General features: G+C 33.3%; 1 protein-coding gene across 6 annotated transcripts in view; it reads right to left on the bottom strand.

Moving 5' to 3' along the window:
* Positions 1 to 1,836: 1,836 nt before the first annotated feature.
* LOC106059545 (disks large homolog 5-like) overlaps positions 1,837 to 23,255 on the bottom strand; it is a 38,609-nt gene continuing 17,190 nt past the window's right edge. For all 6 annotated transcript variants that reach the window (XM_013217189.2, XM_013217191.2, XM_056019632.1 and 3 more), the window contains 27 exons: positions 22,737 to 23,018; positions 21,973 to 22,170; positions 21,694 to 21,861; positions 21,125 to 21,320; positions 20,327 to 20,543; positions 20,088 to 20,229; positions 18,648 to 18,878; positions 18,390 to 18,462; positions 18,175 to 18,281; positions 16,761 to 18,059; positions 14,561 to 14,955; positions 12,587 to 12,740; positions 10,706 to 10,901; positions 8,612 to 8,720; positions 8,231 to 8,393; positions 7,988 to 8,090; positions 7,585 to 7,732; positions 7,285 to 7,468; positions 6,919 to 7,021; positions 6,575 to 6,791; positions 5,225 to 5,439; positions 4,454 to 4,492; positions 4,258 to 4,359; positions 3,810 to 3,937; positions 3,589 to 3,698; positions 3,382 to 3,491; positions 1,837 to 3,262 (listed from right to left, as the gene is read on the bottom strand). In XM_013217189.2, coding sequence (XP_013072643.2) covers positions 3,159 to 3,262; positions 3,382 to 3,491; positions 3,589 to 3,698; positions 3,810 to 3,937; positions 4,258 to 4,359; positions 4,454 to 4,492; positions 5,225 to 5,439; positions 6,575 to 6,791; positions 6,919 to 7,021; positions 7,285 to 7,468; positions 7,585 to 7,732; positions 7,988 to 8,090; positions 8,231 to 8,393; positions 8,612 to 8,720; positions 10,706 to 10,901; positions 12,587 to 12,740; positions 14,561 to 14,955; positions 16,761 to 18,059; positions 18,175 to 18,281; positions 18,390 to 18,462; positions 18,648 to 18,878; positions 20,088 to 20,229; positions 20,327 to 20,543; positions 21,125 to 21,320; positions 21,694 to 21,861; positions 21,973 to 22,170; positions 22,737 to 23,018 — 5,493 coding nt within the window. In that variant the 3' untranslated portion in view covers positions 1,837 to 3,158. The remainder of the gene's footprint in view (positions 3,263 to 3,381; positions 3,492 to 3,588; positions 3,699 to 3,809; positions 3,938 to 4,257; positions 4,360 to 4,453; positions 4,493 to 5,224; positions 5,440 to 6,574; positions 6,792 to 6,918; positions 7,022 to 7,284; positions 7,469 to 7,584; positions 7,733 to 7,987; positions 8,091 to 8,230; positions 8,394 to 8,611; positions 8,721 to 10,705; positions 10,902 to 12,586; positions 12,741 to 14,560; positions 14,956 to 16,760; positions 18,060 to 18,174; positions 18,282 to 18,389; positions 18,463 to 18,647; positions 18,879 to 20,087; positions 20,230 to 20,326; positions 20,544 to 21,124; positions 21,321 to 21,693; positions 21,862 to 21,972; positions 22,171 to 22,736; positions 23,019 to 23,255) is intronic.

The raw sequence follows: 23,255 nt of genomic DNA, 5'->3' as shown, positions 1-23,255 counted from the left end.
TTTCAAGCCGCATTAAATGATGAAATAATATTTTTCATATCTCTTCTAGTTTTGGAGATCTGAGTGTGACAGACGGACATTTTGCACAAACCTAATAGCGGCTTTTTCCCCTTACGGGGGCCGCTAAAAATTAAAGCCTATAGGCCTATATATAAGTACGCTGCTAATGCATAGACCCCTGGAGGTCTATAAAAACCGTTTTGGGAATCACTGATATATATGCTAAATAGCGTTTCTAAAACTGTAGGACGCAGCCCCACTAGATCACCTAGAGTGGTCATAGAGTCTATTATCACCGTAGGTTACTTGTCTAGATCTAGATGCAAATATTTTTTTCCAGCTTAATGTGACTTTGCAACGGCACATGTTTCGGGTGCAGATTTATGACATATAAGTCTACGATAGTATCTTCTTCTTTGTTCTCATTGTTATGTTGGAGCGTTCAGATGACTAGACCAATAGGCCCTATATGAGATGAACTGCGCAGTGGTTTCCAAATCAGGGAGCTCTCCATATAGTTTTCTTTCTATTGGGGTGTTTTGGGGCCAGTGTCTTGTACGGGCCTCTTGGAAGAGAGAGCAGTTTTAGAGGACATGGTCGGCATTCTCTGGTGACAGTCCACATGGGCAGATATCACTGGTTCCAATTTTGAGCTTCCGGTACATGTGTTGTCACATTCTGTTGTGTCCGGTCCTGAGTCGAAAGATTAGACGTTGATCTTGTCGGATTAGCTTATAATAAGCATCATCTTTCTCGTGATTTGGATGAGAGCTTGTCCATTTCTCATTTATTTTATTTACTATTAGTTTCTTCATTTCTTCAGGATAGAGTGCAGAGTTTATTTGTGAGTTTGTTCTCCCACTCTTGGCGAGTGTGTCAGCCTTCTCATTTCCTTCAAGTTGTATATGAGCTGGTATCAGCTGGCCTCCAACTGTGGTTTTGAAGGGCTATGAAGGTACTGTTAGCATTGGAGGAAGAAGAATTACTAACTTGCGCTTCGCAGATGACTTTGATAGCCTAACAGGGACAGAAGAAGAACTAGCTGACCTGGTGATGTGCATTGATAAGACTTCCGCAGCATATGGCATGCAAATATATACCGAAAAAAAAAACCCAACCAGTATTGGAGCTGAAAAGCTGACGTGTTAGCAGCTTCAAATACCTCGGAGCTATTGTCTCAGATGAGGGAACGAAACCTGAACTTTTGAACTGTGAGTCTTGGACGCTGACTGCAGAGCTAGAGAGGAGGATCCTAGCAATGGAATTGAGATGCTACAGAAGGATCCTAGGTATCACATTCAAAGACCGCATCACAAACCAAGAGATTAGAGACAGCATCACTGCAGCGATCGGACCCAATGATGACCTGCTAACTATTGTAAAAAAACGTAAGCTTAAAATCTATGGCCATATTACAAGATCTTCGGGGCTCACAAAGACGTTCCTTCAGGGAACAGTACCAGGAAAAAGAAGAGGCAGACAGAGAAAACGACGGGAGGACATCGTAGAGAATGGACGGGCCTACCATTGAAAGAGGTTTTAAACAAGGCAAAAGACAGGGGGGGGAATGGAGAAAGACGGTCAACAAGTCTTGCTTGGTGCCCCAACAGACTAAGGGATAGGTAAAAATAATCCTTCAGACTTCAAGATGATTACATCCCAGCCCAAACTTCCACCAGGATAGCAGCGTGCAGGCTTTGAACCCAGAACCATCGAATGACAGTCATAAGTAGTACAAAGCAAACCGCAAGTAACATTTTCGTACACTTAATGAATGACATTTCAGTCCCATGCAGGTCTACTAGTTGTAATGAAAAAGGAAAACAAACACAAATCTATTTGTACAAATTCTTTAATAAAACATTTTAAAAATGTTGATATTGTGAAAACCAACTCTGACCTTCAACTGGAGAGTATCAGTGCAATCACAACTACACTTTATACACTAACTGTACAGAGCAGTGGTGAACTGCTGAGTCTCATCTACTATTTGCTGTCCAGTGTTTTTGAAAGAAGAATACAATTGCCTGTTATCTCTACAGTTTCTTTTAATAATAGTATGCAGCTCTATTGGCTAAGAAAGTTGAACAGAAAAAATTCTTGTGAATTTCTATCACAAATCACCATATAATAGAATGAACAAAATAAAACAAAATGATCTGTCCCATTTAATACAAAAAAAAAAAAGCACTACTTAAGTCTACCTAGTAACTAAAAAAAATATTTAAAAAAAAACTTTCTATTTTGAATAAAGAAATAAAAAAAGTGTTGATTTGAAAACAAAAGAAAAAATGATCTTTAGCACAACAGACAGCATGTTTTTAGACCAGCTAAAAACTTCTCCCTAGTTTTAGGTATTTACATGCACAACCTGGAGTCACTAAGGTAATCAGAGCAGTGCTGATTGTTTTAGACATACAATCGTATCTCAAAATATCTGTAATGAAAGAAAAATACATTAGTAAAAATGTAACAAAGTCTTATAGTTCTCATCACTAACCTCATTTCATTTGAAAAGTAAAATCACTAACATTTTGAACTATTGCAATTTATCTGTAAGACTTTTGAAAGCAATACACAAGTATATACACAAAATATCATACATAAACCAATAAAATTCACTTACAATCTGATTTAAAGTAAAAAAAAGAAAAAGGAAAAATGTGTGAAATAACTGAAGTGTTTTACTCATGAGATCGTCAGTGTTAAGTAACAGACCGTACCAATACCAAAATGAAAGAAATTGAAAAAAAAAAAAAATTAAGCTGAACTTCATATTGAAAATCTAAATGTACAGTACAGATGATGGCTGAGCTGAATGTGAACTGCCATCTTTCTGGCAACGACAACAACAACAACAAAAACTGGATGAAAAATAAATGACTAGCATCTACAAGTAAAAACATTTCCTGTTCTTTGTACACACCACACTGCATGTACATAGAGGCGCATATAAATTTATAAGCTCTGATTTTGAAAGGCAACACATTTGCCAATGCACAGAAAACAATGCAAGCAGTACATCAATTGTATGAACAAAGATATTTGTTTAGCACACAAAATTATCTACTTTTATACTGAATGAGAATTGCAGGTGTATCAATAAATAAAATGTTTCCTTGTTGCCTTGAAAATGGCAGTGCTATTAATAGTTCAGTCTAGATGGTATTTGCCGTCACCCAAATAGCCTTCTTCTGCTCAGTTGCAATGACTGTCTTGATCTGCATACACATTTCTGCTAGATTACCTCCATGGATGACAGCTGTTACGAGACATTATATTTAGTGGTAAACTTACAAGTAACAAATTTAATTGACAAAAAAAAAATGTTTTGCTATGACCAAACTAAATGATTAGCAGCTAGAGACTTAAGTTAATCACCTGTAAAAAGATGTTGGAACTCCTGTTCTATTTTCTGGAAATATTCAAACTGTTCTTTGGCCCATTTATTGTTTGGTCTCTCTTTTAAAAACTGAGGATCCCTGACATCTCTTTGGACCAAAAGAGTAACAACAAAGTAGTTATTAATTCAACTATTTATTTATTTATAATGCAACTATGAAGAGGAGTCATCACTTTGATAGTTACCTGATCTGTTTGGCACTTTTATGGTGAACAAAAATAATGATTGGATAAATTTTACTTTGATGAAGTCTTTCTATAGCACCTGGCTTGACATTCAGAAGACAATGAAGATTCTGTAAACAAATATTGGATAAAGACGATTGTAACTACAAGATATTTTGTCAAACGCTGTCATGACATTGAACTTGTATGATCAAAGATCATCTCATAATATTGTAACTTACATGATCACAGATGTCTTTGATAGCTGAAGCTTTAACACATTTGAAAGTGTCATCTTCCTTCCAATAATCAACCAGAACACCTTCAGATAAAGATTTCTCTAAAGTAGCTGGTGAGTAGTTCAGGGCTACTATTGATGAAGATAAAACTCTGTACTTTAGATCTCTTAATAATATTAATTCATAAGAAACCTAAAATACATTTAATGACAAATAATTTGAGGCTACTCTGTTCATTACTGATGACAAATACTTGCTATTAAACCAGAAAGTACAAAATAAAGGAACCAAAAGTATCACAAGTTCATTTAGAAGACATCCAGCTTTACTGCCTATAAACAAACATGGTTCAGTTAACAAAATTGGATAAAGTGTTTATTTTTATTTTTCAGAATTTCTTTCAGAAATGAACATGTCTTCTTTTTCTAAATAATTGTCTATAAAAACTTACTTGGTTGGCAGTATTTGTAAAGGTCAGGAGATTCAGACTCCAACTTTCTAATGAGGGCTTCAGCCAATGGAGCCAACAGTAAGACTGGGCGAACTGTTTTAACTAGAAGGTTATCAATAGACATGTTAGCTTACTGAATCAAAGTCAAATAAAACTAATGGAATAGACAAAAATACTAACACACACTTATACTCACATTCAATTTTCTCCACTTGAGTGTATCCAAGAATAGAATCTGAATTAAGAAGAAATGATTTTGTACAAAAATTGTGACAGTGGAATAGTAAAATGAATACTTTAAAGTAACTAAGTTAGGCTCACTTTTAAAGATAGAGAGTTATTGTACTACAACAAATATTTCATCTATTTGACAACTCAACTGGCTTACAAAAAACAAGTACAAAGCTTTTTCTCTCTCTGCTTTATTGCTTTCATTGCCTCTATACTCTCTGTTTAATTCAACCTAACAGTTTGTTTTACACATTTTGTTTTGGGGGTGGGGGGAGAGAGAGGATATAAAAAAATATAACAGTTTTAGCATTCCAATTTGTAGAATGATTTTAAAATCATTATTACACTATTTTAATAGATACTGTTCTGTACCGTTTAAGGGATATAAAAAATGTGGTTGGAAATTTTAAATAAAATTATTTCTTTGAAGGAAACATGTACCAATCTGTTTTAGCATAAAATAAATGAAAAGTTAAATTGAAATTCTACATTTTGAGATATTAGTGTCTCCATCCAATTCTTAGTGTCAACAACATTGGTAAGCTAGCTCTTGAAGGGAAAACATCAAAATGATAGCTGTACACAAATAATGAACAAAGTGATTAAAATTGATCATCATTTTTGTAACAAAATTGATAATTCCAAACAGTCTAGACGTGAGTATTAGAAAATGAAAAGAATAAATAGGAACTGAATGTTTTAAACTCAAAACTTTATTTCAAACAAACAATGTTACCATCCAATATTGGCACTGAATCACTGTTTAATGATGCATCTGAGAAGGAAACAAAATCATGGCTATCTTTAGAATTATTGCGCAGATGGCGTTTCCTCCTGAAGAAACTTCGTCTAGCAGACATTGAATTTCTCCTTGATCCCTTGAGTTCATCGGACTCATGAAGACTCCAGCTCTCAGAGTGACTTCTCCTAAGCACCATTTCATCTTCAAGTCTTCAGTAGAATAACAAAACAAATATTTTCCACAATAGTATAAATATAAATATACTTATTGAACAGACATTCCTTAAAACATAGTGTTACTGCAAGTGTTGGTATGAATGTAGTCTTGCACCACAAACAAATGAGACAGACATTATAAAACAAACTTAAGGTACTGGAATAGGTTAAACAACATTTTTAAGCTAATGTAGTATATTTTGTATGTTAATGAAAGAAGTAAACAAAGTTTAGAAGCTAGGTCATCTCAGACCATAAAATCATAGCTTAACCTATTCAATACCATAGTAGCCAAATATGGCCACTACCTAATCAATCCCATAAAGGCCTAAAATGGTGGTTTAGCACTTGGTCTATAAACTGCTACAGGGCAATATTTTAATAGCCAATGAAATGAAAATCTTGCTAGATTAGGCAATGCCAAGGAAGCTTACTGTAAATGTATTTTTGAAAAATAATGGTTGAAAAATTTTTTAAATTCAGTTTTGCGATTGGATTTCCATTTCATCAATAAAATCTAGGCAAAGGGTCATCCTTAAGTTGAAGATTATTCATTATTGAGGACTTCAATGATCAAAAATGAGATGTTTTTAATAGGAAATGTTAATGATAAAAATGAAAATGGTGATTTAAACTAGATCTAGAATTGATAATGTATGCATTATTGTAAAATTGACTTCAAGCCTATATCCAAGACCAAGCTGATTTTGGAAATTGAAGGTTGAGCACTTTTTCATACATTCAAGATTTTTAAGTAAAAACACAAAGTTTTTAGACTTTTGAGTACTGGCTATCAATTCTGATTTTATTGCAGTTGGATTTATTATATTATCTTTGGACATAGACTTTTTTTTTTTATTGATTTTTGTGTGAACCCACTTATATTTCTTGTGAAGGTATCTCGAATGACTTGGATATGAGAAGTCTAAAATTTGGGCTAGTATTGAATAGGCTAAACGATCTAGGATACACAATGCTATATTAAGAACATTATTTATACTTGTGTTACATTATTCTCAAATTAAAAAAGAAAAAAAAAAATCCCCATTTTCTAACAAACAAACCAGTTACAGAAGAGTACTATAACAAAAACTATTAAAAAAAAAAATAGTTTCTAAAAATCACATACCTGATTCGACTGGGGATAACACCAGCTTTAATTTTAGTCCCATGATCATTGACAAGCCATGCATACCAACTGCCCAACTGATTCTTGTAGAGACTGTTTTCAACATACAAGATATCATCCTTGTGAAATGATAGGTTTTCCTCTGTCTCACTTGGTCGGTCAAAGTTAGCTCGGATGTAGAAGCTATCACATGGTATGTTCTTAATTTTGTTGTACTCTGGAAGGTGGATGAACATTTACATTGAAAACACAAAGATTGTAGCTAAGTTAAAAAAAAAAAAAGGTTAAGTAAAAAACATAAATTAACAAAACAAGATAATTAACAAGAAAAAAAGTTATATTACTAGCAAAGTTGTAGAAAACACAAAGCTGCATGGTTGGACATGGGAGATTGAGTTCCATCATAGCTTTCTCTGCTGTAATAGCTCTGAAGTCTATAGAGTTGTACTAAAACAATAGGAAATGAACATTAGTTGTGTTTATATACATAATCATTAATATATTAATAGTTGTATTTATATACATAATCATTAATATATTAATAGTTGTATTTATATACATAATAATTAATATATTAATAGTTGTATTTATATACATAATCTTATTAATATATTAATAGTTGTATTTATATACATAATCATTACTATAGTGATAAAAATAATCAATCTAGAAGATTATAAGACTATTGCTATACTGAACAAAATAAAGACCTCTAGAAGCTGATCCCCTCTTTGTAACGAATTAGATCCACCAACGAAATAATCTTCAAAAACTTCATCAATAAATATTCCAACAGCATTTCCTCCAATGAATGAGAAACCAGGTCCAATCCTATTAGGGTTGCTTTTTTTAAGGAGGAATGAACGCCTTATGTCCACAGTGACATCCCCAGAACTGAAAATGTAAAACATAAACTAGCCTTGAACATATTCTCTTTGAGAGCAGCACTATTTTTCTTGACATTAGAGAGAGGACTGGAAGGAATGTGCTAGGAAAGATACCATACCCACCCTGCAACTCTAGTTTTAGTTGGGCTCTGCTGAGGTTTACTGCTGGATTTCTCATTGGCTGGCTGGCTGGAATGACTAGGTGAGGTGGTCAAAGAGGAAGAATTGATGGACGTGACACTGCTGGACACATCTTGGTGCTCAGTGTATTCTGATCAAACAAATTTATAATCAAGGAACAAATTTCAGACTAGTTACCGCAATTTGCCATCAACAATTTTTCAAATACTGACTATAGCTAATGCTATTTTTGTATGAAAGAATAGGAAAATACTTCAATTTTTTTTTTTTAGCATGCATCTTGTAAGCCGAAATTCTTTCTGTACTAATGTTTAAGGTATCATTTAGTCTTTTAAGCTTAAGTCTAAACATTCAGTTACTTGATAAAAAAGAAGCTTCTACTTACTTTCAGGATTGTACTGAACTTTAATAGTCAAATTGTCACCACACTGTCTCAAGACAGTCACAGCATGCTCATAATTGGCATTTCTCATGTTGATACCACACACCTGAAGCATTATAAGTAACAGTGTAGGGTGAATTGCATAAAACTAATATGTTATCATGTGACTGCTAAACAGCAATATGGTAAATGTATCAAGACGTGTGAGCAGAATGTTATCAAGTAAACAAAACAACCAGTGCAAACCTCAAGCAATTGATCCCCAATTACAAGACCAGCTTGGGCTGCCAAACTGTTCTCATTTACAGATGACACAAAGATGCCCCCATGAGGACCTCCTTGAATTTTAAATCCAACTGGTTTAGAGCTTTTCTCAAAGGTTATGTCCCTTGTTTCATGGTGGTTGGGCCTGGAGATTTTAAAATATAAGGCCTAGTGTACAGGTCAAAGTTCAAATGTTTCATATTAGTCATATTTTTATTGAAAGTTTGTAATATATTTAACCTCTGCTATTGAATAGGTAAATTAAATTTTATCACCCAACAACAAGACATAGCTGATAAACATTTATAAGAAACTCTGTGTCAATAATTAGACAAGAAAATGATTTGATGAGACAGGGCTTACATTTTCCTTCTGTAAATGTACTCTTCACTAGTGACAGATCCATTATATTTCATTGATCCTCTCTCATTCACAGGAAACATAGGAGAACTTGGACTGCTCCTATTGGACACTGTCAAATACAGATAAGGGTATGGCACAAATGAAACATTTAATCCCTACACATTATTCTGTCTACTGGAGAAACACCACAACCTGCCACCTTTTAAGAACAATTCAATAATATAATGATTAATAAATAACTAAGAAACCGTCCCAGAAATTTACTTCAGAATGTTTTGTTGTATTATATTTGTTCTCTGTAAATATGGAAGCTTGGCTTTGTTAAGATATCTATTTTCTTAAAAACTTTGTTAGCTGGCAATTTCCATGCAATGTTCAATAAAGACCTAGTGATGGGAACTAAACTAAGTTTAAAAAGTTAAACTTAAACTAATTTTCAACTAAAATTAAGCATTTTAACTAAAAAAATTAAAAGTTTATCATGAATTTCAAAATATAGTTAAACTAAACTAAAAAAAATTAATTAAACTATACAAACTTTTCATAACTTTTTGTTTGGAGGGGGGGGGGGGCGAGGGCGGGGTAGAACTAGACCTATATAGCTATAATCATTCAACTGTATGCCTACGGTTCAATCTAATTCTTTTAACATTGTAGAAATATTTATCCATAATAAAATAAGGAATATGTTTCTTTCATAAACTTTAAGGCACAATAAAATTTAAAAATAAAAGATGTCTAAATAAATATGCTTGTATTTTTGCCTTGAATTAAAACCTTTAGAAAAGAGTGGTAATCTTTTTTTAAAAAATTATATTAACTACTTATATAATGGAAAATCTCATTAAATAACATAGATTTAGAATTTCAAATTTAGATCTATCTATAGTAACCAAAGAAATAGCAGAAATGAAATCATTGGAGTTTTAAGAAACATTTGACTTGTATAACTATTTTATAGTGTAAAATACATGCTTGACTAACCATATGGATGCGCTATTTTCTTGTCTGACTACTAAAAATACAACTAACACTATTGCATAACTGTTTAAAGTGCAAGGAAAAAAAAAACGGGTGGTCTTGTCATTATGGACTTCACACTCAGAACACTATATAGGCCTACACGTGTACATCTATCTGACCAGGTTGTTAAAATCAGTTGGACACACTGTCTATTTACTTTCTGGGCAGGGATGGTGAGTACTATTTTAGTGTAAAGATATATCTAAGAACATGCTTGTGTGTTATTTTCTTGTCTGACCACTTGACATTAAGCAAACACTATTGCATAACACACAATGAAAGAAGTGCAGGGTAGTCTTGTAGTATCATCGACTACACACTGACCAGGTTGTTTAAATCAGTTGGACACAGTCTATTCACTTAATGGTCAGAGAGGGTGTGGATTTTTGTTTCTAGAGTTGGTTATCCTAATGCTTTTAGATCTATATAGGCCAAACTGTCAATTTAGACTTAGATCTCAATAATGTCTCAAGACTATAAAAAGAGTGTACTTGATGTTCCTGCAGTTAATAAATTATTATTTTCTGCAAATGAATCGATTAAAACCACTAAATATTGACCTAACTCACTAATCAGATTCCCACAAAAAAACAGAAATTAAACACCACCACATGACTCACAAAAAATTCGGAACAACGCCATTCATAATATTGCATAGAAGCTTTTATCAAAAAATGTTTAACAACATTTTATAATTCTGTTACTTTCAAGTGCAGATATTGACTCCCATAACTTCTACCAGCATCTTACTTTACCCTCTTCAAATGCCAACAGACTAAATAGTTGTTAACTGCATCATTTTTTTGATAATCAAAGTTATTGATGCATGACCAGAAAATAGGTATGTGCATTTCAACCCTGACCACATGTTGAAAAGTTGTACAAATTTTAATTAAACCTTTTGGTTAGTTAACTAAAAAAAATTAATTAAACTACAATTTTAACTAAACTTTTTTTTTCTAGTTAAACTTTGGCCTTAATTAAATTTTTTTAGTTAAACTACAAGTTTCTAACTTTTTAGTTAACTTTTGCCTATCACTATAAAGACCCAAGAGAGAAGAGAGACATTACCTATTTCAGCAGATCCAGATTTTACACTTGTGCTTGATGGAATGCGGAATCTATCAAATAAATCTCGTTTATTGAAAGCTACTGGGCGGATGTCATCATCAAGAATGTTTCGACCATGTGGTGAATTGCGAGAGTAGCGTGGAGGATAAAACTCTTCATTTAGTGTTGGTGTAAAACGATCTAAAGTATGGAAACTCTGAGGAAAAGATGCAAAGAGAAAAAAATATAATTAAATGTATAAAAAATATTTTTAAAAGTCTCTAAAACTAAATCATTAGATTTTAAATTTCATAGTATAAAAAAAAGGTTTTTATCAAAGTAGATCTACTTACATATGAAAAATGATATCATATAAAAAAATAAAGCCTAAAATAAACACTTTAAAAAAAAATATACTAGCTACTACAGCCTGATACAGCCTACCCTCCATCCCACATGTTGAAGAAAATAAACAAAAATCTTCACTGACATTCTAGTTCATCTAACTGAACTTGTATTAACTTCTTCGGATTTGACCATATCAGTGGAGTAGCAATTTGGCATTCAATCCGCCATCACTTGTTCTAAAATGACCCTCAAGATAAGCAGTAAATTTAACAATACTAGTGAAGAGGTTATATATGCCAGAATATGTTCAAGGTGCCAAATGTTTACACTAGAAACACAGGCATGTTAAAAACACAACTTCAAGAACATCTTAAAGATATTCAAAATATTGCAACTAAGCCTGTTTTGATTCATTTCGATAGCACACATCATAGGAGTACCACTGATTTCCTCATCATCACAATAATGCAATAACAAAAACACCTGTCTTCAGATTGAAAATAAAACTATTTAAATGACAGGTACCCTTGACCCTTACAGGATCAACAACCAACACACTTTCATTTAAAATTTTACATCAGCACAGCTCATTTCTTTTCTGCCTAAATAGAGAATAACATCGAACAGATAAGTTAACTATAAATCTATTTGGTGTTAATTGTTTGTCTTCTTTGTTGTTTGGTAGCTGATAAAGGCCTTGTGACCCAAATGTCCTTTGTTTTTACTTGGTCCAGCAGGGTGACCTATATGTATGTTTATTGTATTAAGCTGAATAAATGTTTATCATTTATTTAGAGACAGATTAAGATGATCAAAATCTTAAGAAAATGCCAAACAAAACCACTGAGAATTTTTGAAATTCTGCACAATTTTGTTTGGACATAGTTTCAATACAGTTTTATATTTATGAGAGATACAAAACAAAACTACAATAGAATATGAATACAATGTAAACTTTACAAGCAGTTCAATAGTAACAGAGTACTTGATGTGAAAAAAAAAAGCAGAGAAATAAAAACTATTATATTTCTTAATTTAATGTCTAGATGGTTTCTGACCAGCAAGGAAAAAAAAAGTTAATTTTCAATTGGAAAATTCACATTTCTTATCCAGAAGTGCACAGAAGATTAATCTACTAAAGCATTGGGTCTAACCAAGTCTACAAAATTATTTATGGGATAGCAGAGCTCACAAAAATTTTGCAATCAAGTCTAAGTAGAGCAGGGGATGACTGAAACAAAGTCAATTAGAACTGACTTGGCTGCTACTACAAATGAAAATGACTGCTGTTCCTTACAGCTCTACTGCAGTAATCTTTGTTTTCAATACATCTTAGCAAAGACATGTAAGGAGAACATTTGTTTTGGGATAAATTTTATTTATTCTAAGATGACTCCATCAATATTGCTAGACTGATGCTCTACCATTTTTCTAGTTTAAATTATATTTCTTTTATATTATTATATCATATTTTTCACTGAGAATTTTTTTAGTTTTATAAATTAGAAATGAACTCAATCTCCTAAACCTATACAGATAAAAAAACAACAATACTTTTTGAGATGGACTTGGAGAGTTATAGCGTTCAGTGGCTCCTCCGTGGAAAGACAATGGTCTCTCATGTTCTAAATCAGATGTACCAATGACTGGGAATGTTCCATTTGGAGATGACAGGGCTGTGTGCTGTGTGGTTGACACTTGTGGTGAACTAATGAGGAACAAAACAAACAGCAAACAAGGTTTGTATTCTATTAAGACTTCATATTTTACAGTTCTTTTTACGCAGCTTTGTGTATATTATTACTGCATGGTTTGTATTTACTTCATTGTGTATTTGTTATAATACATCTTTGTCAAATACAAATCAATTCAGATAAACCCGGCCAAATTTTATGTAATGTTTGAGGGAAACTGGTGTGATATTAAATACATTACTATTATTACAATTATTACTATAATTATTATTATTATCTGTCAACAAAAAAAACAAAAAACAATATACTAAATACACGCCTATGTCCTCAGTTAGAAACATGAGTTGATAGCATGTGTTGTGAGATAATGTTCAGTGATGGGAACAGACTTTGCACAAATTTTAGGAAATTTTCCACACCGGCGTTTTTGAACTAACCAATTGCAGTGATTCAAATAAGAAGTTGCTGAATTATTTTTAAATTATGTAGAATTAATTATACTTAATATTTTCTTTAAATAATGTTACATAAAAATTACAAAATTACACTGCATGAGCTTTACTGCACTCATACACACAAAATGCATGCAAGGCACTATTGTTTGTACATTTAGATGAGAAGACTATGACTGCTTTCTGCAGCTTTATATCAGGTCCAGGCAGTCTGAGCATTCTATAATAGATAATTGCTTTACAGGTATTGTAACAACTCTCTCTTAAACATTTGTAAAGAATTAATGTGTTTGAAAATCAAAACAAAAACATGCTAGAGTTTTTTTAAATGCTTCAAAAGTATGTTTCTCTGGTCATATAAACTGTACACGAATTAAAATAGGAACTTTGTTGGGTTCAATAAAAATGCTTAAAAAAAGAACTGAAAGACAGCTGTTGAATCTCTGCTGAATTCTTAAGCAAGATCAACCAGATGAGGAGCAATGTTTTAGAGGGAGACAATGTTCAATAATAAAACTGCATATGGGGCTTCCTTGTTGTAATTCACTTTCATGCAGATAGATCTAAAGTTGTTTGCAAGAAGTGGATCTCTAACTCTACAACTAAGGAACTACCACTATTAATTTCTATGCCCAATTCCTTCAAAAACTCCTGGAGAATGGCAGGCAGGCAGGGACAGGGAATGAATGTGGGCTAAGGCCATCTTAACAACAGGCAGGGCAAAGCGTAGATCTCGTTGCAGGCAAACTCTCACAACTCTGATACTGCCCATTCAAAGATTAAATCTAGAAACTAGATCAAAATTATTCAAATTAACATCTAGATCTTTACTTTGGCTCTTGATCTAGGACTAGGGTCTATAAAAATGAAATTTAAAAAAAAAGAATAGAACTTTAACTTTGTTAATAGACTGATATGTGAGCATGTTCAAAACTAATAAGTCTTATAATAATTTCGCATTCTTCCAAAAGAGGAAAAATAATAAAATCTGATTTTTCAAAAAAAAAAAAAATTTGAAAAAGAAATAAAAAATTTAGATTTCTTTTTTTGTCAAAGAAATATTGGGGGGAAAAATTTGAATTTTTGTTGAAAAAATAGATCAGAAGAAATTTTCTAAATTCTGTAAATTTTAGGAAAATTCCCATCACTGAATGTTGTAAAGTGTCAAATAATACTAGCTCTAAGAAAACTTGATTTGATAGATTCTGATTGGTTTCTCTGTTTGTTACAATAGTGACTAAAAACAAGATAAATTAAAGGAGAAGAAAGTTTAAGTAATAATTTTTGTTTTTAAAGTAAAATACTTAAGTAATATCAATACTATCAGATACCAATATATTGATTTAATTATCTTTTTTTAGGTCAAAGATTGAGCTACTTACATTGCTGAGACAGGCTGATAGTGATAATAGCCCACTGGTGAATTCATCCTCTTACGTTCATACAGTTCAGTGGCAAAGTCAGACACTTTTAACGAATGAGGGACTTCTAATGACATAGGCCTATTTCCATAGGCTGGTGGGCTAGATAACAAGTGTGATTGTGGACCAGGAGAGTTGACAGTGTAATAAGATGGGGGTGTTCCCACTGCAGCTGTACTAGTAGTGTTGGAGCTGTTCAAGCAATGGCTGGTTCCAGCAGGTCTTGCTACATGTCCTGGCAATGAGTCAGGAGTGATTCCATTTGGGGGCCAGTTCATGGGGACTGATGTCTGCCAATGCTTTTCTGATTTATAGGGAGTGGTTGCAATAGTGGACATTGGTCGACGGGATTTGACCTGTCAAAAAACAATATTGTTTTAGTCTTTTTACATCACTAGGTTTTAATAAAGATTTGATTTTACTGGTAATGAATTGATTAATTGAATAAAAAGCAAGCATAATTCAAAATGTTGTATAAAGTAAAATATAGTAAACTTATGATTCTTGTAACCACTTTAACATTGTAAGTCAATAAAGCTAGTTTTACAAAACTGAACAAATAATTTTGATCAAAAAGATAAAACATTGAACATCAACATTTATTAAATGTAAATGCATTTTGAGTAACACAAAAAAAAAAACAGGCAAAAATCCTTTTTTAAAAACAAAGGGAAATAACTCCACACTGACAGCTATATTAAGAATGTAGAATGTTATAAAAACCCTTTTTCAATATCCAAAAAATAATTATTTACTAATTGGTTAATTTTTTAATTGATTCATATTTTGTACCTATACAATAAATAATTGTTTAAATTTTCAACTTAATCAGAGAATGGGTCTGGGAGAAATAACCTGTTTTTACCAGACATACAGATAGAGTGATTTGATATAAGCTTTGTAAAAAAAAAAAAAAAGAAAAAAGGTTTAAAAACCCTGTTCTAATGTTATGTTAAATAATGAAATAAGAATGAGAACAAACAAGATTACAATGAGAGTTTGTGTGATAGAGGAAGCCCACGACGGATCCATCAGATTCGCCTATTCGCAAGAAATATTCAAGACAGGATTTTGTTTTGATTGTCAAAAGTAATAATGTTTCAAATAATCATTAGCCGTAGTTAAAAAAATGTTTTTTTTTTCTGTTTTACATGTTTCAGATGTTCCTTCAAAATTAAAGATAACTTACTTTCTTGTCCAGCACGCTAACCGCACGACCAGACATTGCTGTTAACTAATAACGAACTAATAGCCTATAATTTATAAAGATATATATTACACATTACATCTAGCGGATATGTACAATATGTCAGACAAGTGATTTTAGATAATCTTTTGGTATTGATTTGTAATTGAAAAAACAAAAAGAAAAGAGCAGAACATTGCAATATTGATCTACACATTTGGAAATCAAAATCTCTAATTAAGTCTAGATTCTACAATGATTTTAATTAGAATATAAATCTAGATCTAGTTTAAAAAATCTACATCATGTAATAATATAAATAACTGACCTAGAAATAATAAATCTGTATGATTAGAAATATTTTTTAAATTTTTTTTGTTTAGCTTTTAGCTTTCTCAATATGATTCATATGATTCAATCACTTGTCTGGACAAGATGTGAAAAGGGGAGGGAAGAAGGGGTATCTTGGTGAATGTTTACATGATGATTGTTTTTTTAAATGCATAAAAAATGTTCACTCAGGGCTTAAGTACTCAAGGGGACTTATACCACAACATCTGTCAAGTAAAATTTCTTCCATTGTTCAAGATACCAAAAAAAAAATAATTAATTAACAATAGTTAATTAACCATTTGGTAATTTTTTTTTTATTAATTATTATGTTGACAGGTAAGAGAAATAATTGTGCAAAATTTCCGATTGATCCGAGATTGGGTGTGGGAGAAATAATGTGTACTAACTTTTTACCATACAGACAGACATATAGAGTTAGTTAATATAAGCTTTAAAAGAAAAATTTTAAATAATTTTAAATACACATCTTTTTTTTTTTAAATTACACATTTCTGGAAACAGATCTAATGAATCTACATATATATAATAATTATATTTAACATTCTGAATCCTGAATTTTAAAAATAATTATATATTAAAAACAATTATAGACAATTTTCAGTAATCAAGGACAAGACTTACATGTTGACTTTTTGGATGCCCATGTACTCTGTTTGTTTCAAATCTCATATCTTGAGATAGTCCAGGACCAACAGTTTGAATGTTTCCTGGATGTGTGTACACCATAGTGTTCCTGTTGCCATCACCAGCTTTAGGCAATGGAGCTGTTCCATAAGTGGGCATGACCACTGGCCTGTCCAACACAGAAGGTCCTCGACTAGTAACAATACTGGACTGGGCTGAGATGCTGGGACCATGAGCAATCCCCACTGAGAAATGAGACGTAGGTTTTGTCCAGACTGGAATGGTAAAGGGAGTAGGACTGGACTGTACATTGTGCATATGATATGGGGGGGCTGAGACAACAGAAGAGCTAGTGGGGGAGGAGAAGGCAGAGGGAGCCTGTGCCCCATAGCTGGGAAACCCATTGTTTGAGGGCTTCACAGTATCCAAACTTGGTGCATTGGGATTAGATGAGGCATTGTAAGAAGGGCTGTCAGGATTTATGTAAAACACTTCCTTAATACTAGGTCTCTCTTTCACAGGCCGATGGCCTGGAGCAAATATAACAGTGGGTGGCCCTGATGAATTTTGAATCTGCTGACCTCTTGTTTTTGGCCAAGTCCCACTATTATTATCAAAGTCTAGTTCACTTTTACGTGATGGACGAGACGGCCGGTTTTCACTAGTTGCGGCAGTGTGATTGCTGACCTTGGAGGATGCGCTATTGTTCGGAAATTCAGCTATCACATTTTCAGAGCTATGTAAATGTATCCGTGCGCTACTGTCCTCTGCCAGTTTATGCAAGGATTTCCCATGATCATGCACCACATGAGAATCTTCATCATCTTTATCTTTCTTCTCCCCAAGTTCTTTCTCATGACTCTTGTGACGAGATTTGAAAAAATTCTCCACTTTTTCCTTAGCCCGGTCCAGCATTGGCAAACTATGTCTGACTTTATCATGTTCTTGGCTTCGCATAGCCTTACGAGGACTCGGACCTGGGCTGTCTAAGCTGTCTGTCTGTGAGCCACTACTCCGTACAATCTTACTGCCTTCAACACTCCTGCTAGTATCACTTGGAGTTTCCCAGGAACTACTCCGCACAGCTAATGTATCTGACTTACTTATACTATTGGAGCCTGCTATGTTCTCTGATAGCGGAGAATTGATACCGATGAATGTTGGGGTGGGTGAAGACCCTGCAGAACTTAGAGGAGACTTCTGCCTCATAACATCAAGAATCAAAGAATCTGTGGATGTTTCTAAAATTCTCATAGCCTCAATGGCTGACAAACCATCAGCTGGAGTGTTATTGATCTGAAATGAAAAACCAACAAAAACAAAGATAAACGCAATACAATAATGATGAACATATATGGTTAAAATTCAGTGTAATTTAGTTAAATAAAATTTACTCAATATCAGTTCTTACACTAATAATCCTGTCTCCAATACAAGGTAACATTCCATATTTGGCCACAAGACCCCCAGGACAAATGCGACTTATAAAAAGCCCTTGCTCAATCTGAACACCTGGGTCTGGAATACATTTTTTTAAAATTTAGACATTTAAATGAAAATGTAATCCCTTTCTTTTTTAAATGGCATAAATGAAATATATCAAGACAGAAATATTTTATTTTCTACCTTTCTGACAAGCTAACACTATCTGTACAGGTTGCCAAATTCTGGCATGGGTTGATTTACGTCTCCTAACCACCTATAAAAAGAGAGAACAAGATTTATAGAAATAGGATAGAAAATCAGCTAGTAGATGACATAAGCACAGTGATTTTCAGATCTGCTGTTTTAACACCACACACATTTATTATTTTTTTTTACATTTCCTGAGAATCATACATAGTGTTCCATTTACTTATGAAATTCACAATGATTCACAATTACCAAACTGATTGAACCCGAACTCTTCCAGATTGCTTGCAGGGCAGACCTTTTGTCAATGTTGATGGTCTCCAAACTGTTTATTCTCAGGATGGTGTCATTGACACGAAGTTTACCTTCCGCCAGACCACCCTTTGTTACATGGCTCACCATCAGAGAGGGATCATTGTGAAACTGGGGGTCATCTTTGCCACCTATGATTTCAAAGCCAACTTCACCAGCATCAGAACAATCCTAGTCCAGAAAAACAATAAAAAAAATTGATCTAAACCATTTCAAAGTAAAACATGACAATGAACTTGTAGGTGTCCCTTGTGGGCTCATTCTATGAGAAATAGAGGGAAGGTGAGATTAGATTAGAACAGTGCTTTTCATATATGAAATTGTGACTAATGACCAATTATAGTAGTAATAATATATGGACCTAATAGTACTAATATTACAGCACATATATCAAATTTAACACACTCTGCAAATTTTCTGAACTTCATTACTATTTGAACATATTCTGTATTCAGATTTTCTGTTTTCCCGAGGTTTATAGATAAACCGAAAGAGGGGGCAGCGTATGCAAATAGGTTGACTGCGTCCTGGAGATCATGTTCATTGTGCGCTAGCAGGGCGCAATCATCTCCATAGAGAAGCTCTGTTATGACCATTTCTTTTGTTTTTGTATGGGATAGTAGACATCTAAGATTGAATACACTGAATGAAACCTGATGTAGATCCCTTCATGCAATCGCTGCCTCATTTGACCCAGCATTACACCAAAGAAGTCATGTTCCAGAAGTCACCCAATATAACCTAGTAAGCCCCAAAGATCACCGTAAATGGATAGCCTCTTAACGTGGTAGACCACTTCACATATCTAGGAAGTATAGTATTAAATGATGCCTCGCTTTCAAGGGAAGTTGATAACCATCTGGCCAGGGCCAGTAGTGCTTTTGGATGACTTCAGGTGAGAGTTAGGCAGAATAAATCGCTCCACCTGCCTACAAAAATCAGTGTCTACCAAACGGTGGTTCTCTCAACCCTTCTATATAGATCTGAGATATAGGTATTATACAGAAAGCAACTAAAACTACTTGAGCGCTTTCACCAAAGCTGCTTGCGCTCCATCATGGACATACGGTGGCAAGACACATTTGAGACCAAAAGAAAATCTGCTGCCGAGGACAGACACAGACGACGTCAAAAAGAAAATCTTAATCGACCACCAGCAGACAATGGTTATGCTTGCCCTGGATGTGGCAAAATTTGTAGGTCACAACTGAGGCTGCGTAGCCATGGGAAATACTGCATTCCGCATTACTCTTCGGACTTGAAGACTAGCCTTATTATTATTATTCAGATTTTAAATATAGCCATAAATTTTTGAGATCTAAACGGGACACAAATGGATGAGTACACAAAAACCAATAAAGGCTAATAAAAGGAATTTACCAGTTCAATGGGAATCTCTACAGTTTCTGTTCCAAGATCCTGCAAATCAGCATCAATGGCCGAGTCTCTACTATGGTTATGTCCTATATAATGTAACTGCTGACGTCTTGAGTCTTTCTCTACAATGGCTTCATATCTGCTCCTAAAGACATATAAATGTTCAAAATATAATACATTACAGGTCCTAGCTATTAATGTAAACTATAATGTTTATAAATTAAAAAATCAAGTAAACTAACTTAATTTCTTTTAATTCTTTCACAGCATCATTTTTCTGTCTTTTAAATTCATCTGAATCCCGCAAAGCTTGAGCCAGGTCACTAACAGCACGATCTCGATCTCTCCTCAAATTATCACACAGTGTACGAATACTTTCCCTCTCCTGGACAATTTTGTCTCGCTCACTGAAGGCTTTATCACGATTCTTATTGGCATTTTCTGCTTCTTGTTCAGCACCTGAAAATAGAAATGATCATCAAATAATAAATGTATTAGATAATGTTCTTAAGATAAATGTTTCTTAAAGTTTTTGCCCACATAGGTGTACATATTTTGTTTTTACACAGGGTTTTAGCCTACTTTCCTTTTTTTAATGTACATTAAGGGACCTTAAAAAAAACTGTGAATAATATAAAATCTTTTTGCATGTGTTCATCTTTTATGTTATTTTTAAGTGACAAAATGTGTGGTCTTATGTGATTTTTCTATATTTAAGGATTAAATATATATAAATAAGGGTGTAAATATTTCAGTAAGAAGATTTTTATATCTGCACTCAGTTAAAATTTAATTTTTAAAATATTTAATTTGAATATTTTATCTGATAAAACATTTTTAGACTATATGTTTCCCTTACAAATAAAATGAAATATGAAAGATAAAGTAAAAAAAAAGTACTTTTTGTTTTAGTAACTCCTTGCAAATTCAAGTTCGCTCTGAAAAAGTCTTAATAAAAATTACTCACTGAAAGGGTTGGAATTGAAGTTACGAAAACAAAATACTTCATTTTTACACAATCCCAAGTAATCATGCCTTACCGTCCAGATCTATTTTTAACTTTTCCAGCTGTTTTTTCAAATTTTCTGACTCCTTGATGATACTGTCCATTTCTTCTGCTCTTTCCTTCTCATATGTGTCTTTAAAGATGTGCTCCATTTGTTCAATTTGTTCAAATGCTTCTTTGCGAGCAATGTCTCTTTGTTTTTGAAACTCCAGTCTTTCTTGTTTTAATCCCTTTAAAAAAAAGATACATGAGCAACCCTTCCAATAAAATGAGTCTTTTTGATATCTCAATATTTTAGCTCTTTGCATGTAGAAGGATAGTATGTACAAGAATTTGTTTTAAAATTGTTTTGTAATCTCTTTTTTTTTGGGTGAGGGGGAGAAAGTATAGTTTTAAAATTTCAAGATCAAAAATACAAACTATGGATTGAAAGGGGATAAATCTGTACCAAAATGTTTCTGAAACTCAAAGGCAAGGTAGATTTAAACAAAGAGCTTGAACTGTAACTATACCAGCTCAATGCTAAAAATAAAGACTGTCACTAGTAAAGACTTCCTTCACTAAATGTTTTTTGTATGGTTTGGTTGATAGCTTTAGCTATACCTGATTGATTCCACTAATATCTCTCCTGTATTTGTCTCGTTCAGATAACACATTGGCCATATCCCTTCTAAGACATTCTAATTCTACCTCCATTGCTTTCTTATCACTGGCAAGAATCTCTGCATGCTTTGTGACTGCATTCAATTTGTCCTGCAGCTGTTCTATCTCCTAAAGATAATAAACAGTTACAGATTGACAATTTTGAGATACAAACTAAGAACAAATTATGCTGCATGTCAAGTGACAGAAACATCAATAAGATAAGATTCCTAGAGCTACCTTGTGTACTGTGTCCCTCTCAGACATAACCAAGGCATACTCTTTCACTGCAGCATCCTTCTCAGTCCTTAATGCCTCATAATTTTTCTTCATTTCGGCATGCTTGGCAAAGGTCTGATTAAAATCTTTACAGTAATCATCTCGTTGTTGGATAACCAGAGACAACTTTTCTTTGACTTGACCATAGTTAATTAGTGTCTGAGAAATAATATTTAAAGGCCATGTGATTGAAATATATTTCAAGTAAAAGTACAATTTTTGTTCTGGAAGAATTATACAGCAACCTAAAAAAAAGGCAGTTTAACAATCTTGTAACAGTAAATGTTTTACTGTTTTATTTGTTCATAAGGTATTATGAGGTGAAATTGTAAATGACCAATTGAGACATTCACTTTTCTATTCTCCCCTAAACTCTTAAGTTCTACAAGATGACACAAGCCTGAAGTCTAAGAATTTCAATAAGCCACTCAATAAAAAAAAATGCAAAGAAGTTAAAATTATTTCTTACAATTTATCCAGAGGCGATTCCATAATTATGTATTTACATCATTGTAAACAAAAGTATAACCTAATATATACATATGTAAATTGTATAATAAGCTGATTTTGAAAGGCAATACATTTGCAAATGCACAGACAACAATGAAAGCAGAACATAAATAGTATGAACAAAGATATATGTTTAGCATACAAAAGAAGCCAAAATGATCTACTTTTCAAATGCATGAGAATGATATCTATTTACATCTATCCAATGTAACTACCTGGTTCCATTCTCTGATTGCGTTAGTGCATTGCTGTTTCAGACCATTCCTCTCCAAGGATAAAGCTTCATATTTACTTTGTAATTCTTCCAGCTGAGCATGAAACTTGGCATTCTGTTCAGACACACTGTCTAATCTACTCAGGGCAGCGCTGTGTGATGACATTAGCTCAGCATACTTGTCTCGCAGCACATCATAATCCTTGTGCATGCTCTCATATTTGTCCAGCAGTGAAGTGTACATCTCCCCCATGTTGTCATTGGAATTACACTCATTGGCAGTCTGTAAGGGTAATGAGAAAAACATATACAATATACTGAAACAATCCCTCTCTCAATCATCAGATCAGATTCTATCCAATACCCTCAATGGAAAGTGTGGAGCAAATAAATAACACATTGTACTGTTTTCTGAGGAATAAGTTAAACAAAGGCCAATAGCTTAACTCTTTCTCTCCTAATAGGTAACAGCATAGTTTATTTGACCCCACCATTTATATCAAAATGACAATATTACAAT

The sequence above is a fragment of the Biomphalaria glabrata genome, chromosome 2 (genome assembly GCF_947242115.1).
Source record: "Biomphalaria glabrata chromosome 2, xgBioGlab47.1, whole genome shotgun sequence".
Classification (NCBI taxonomy): Eukaryota; Metazoa; Mollusca; class Gastropoda; family Planorbidae; genus Biomphalaria; species Biomphalaria glabrata.
The sequence above is the reverse complement of the archived record's forward strand: the minus strand, read 5'-3'. Positions and strand labels throughout refer to the sequence as shown.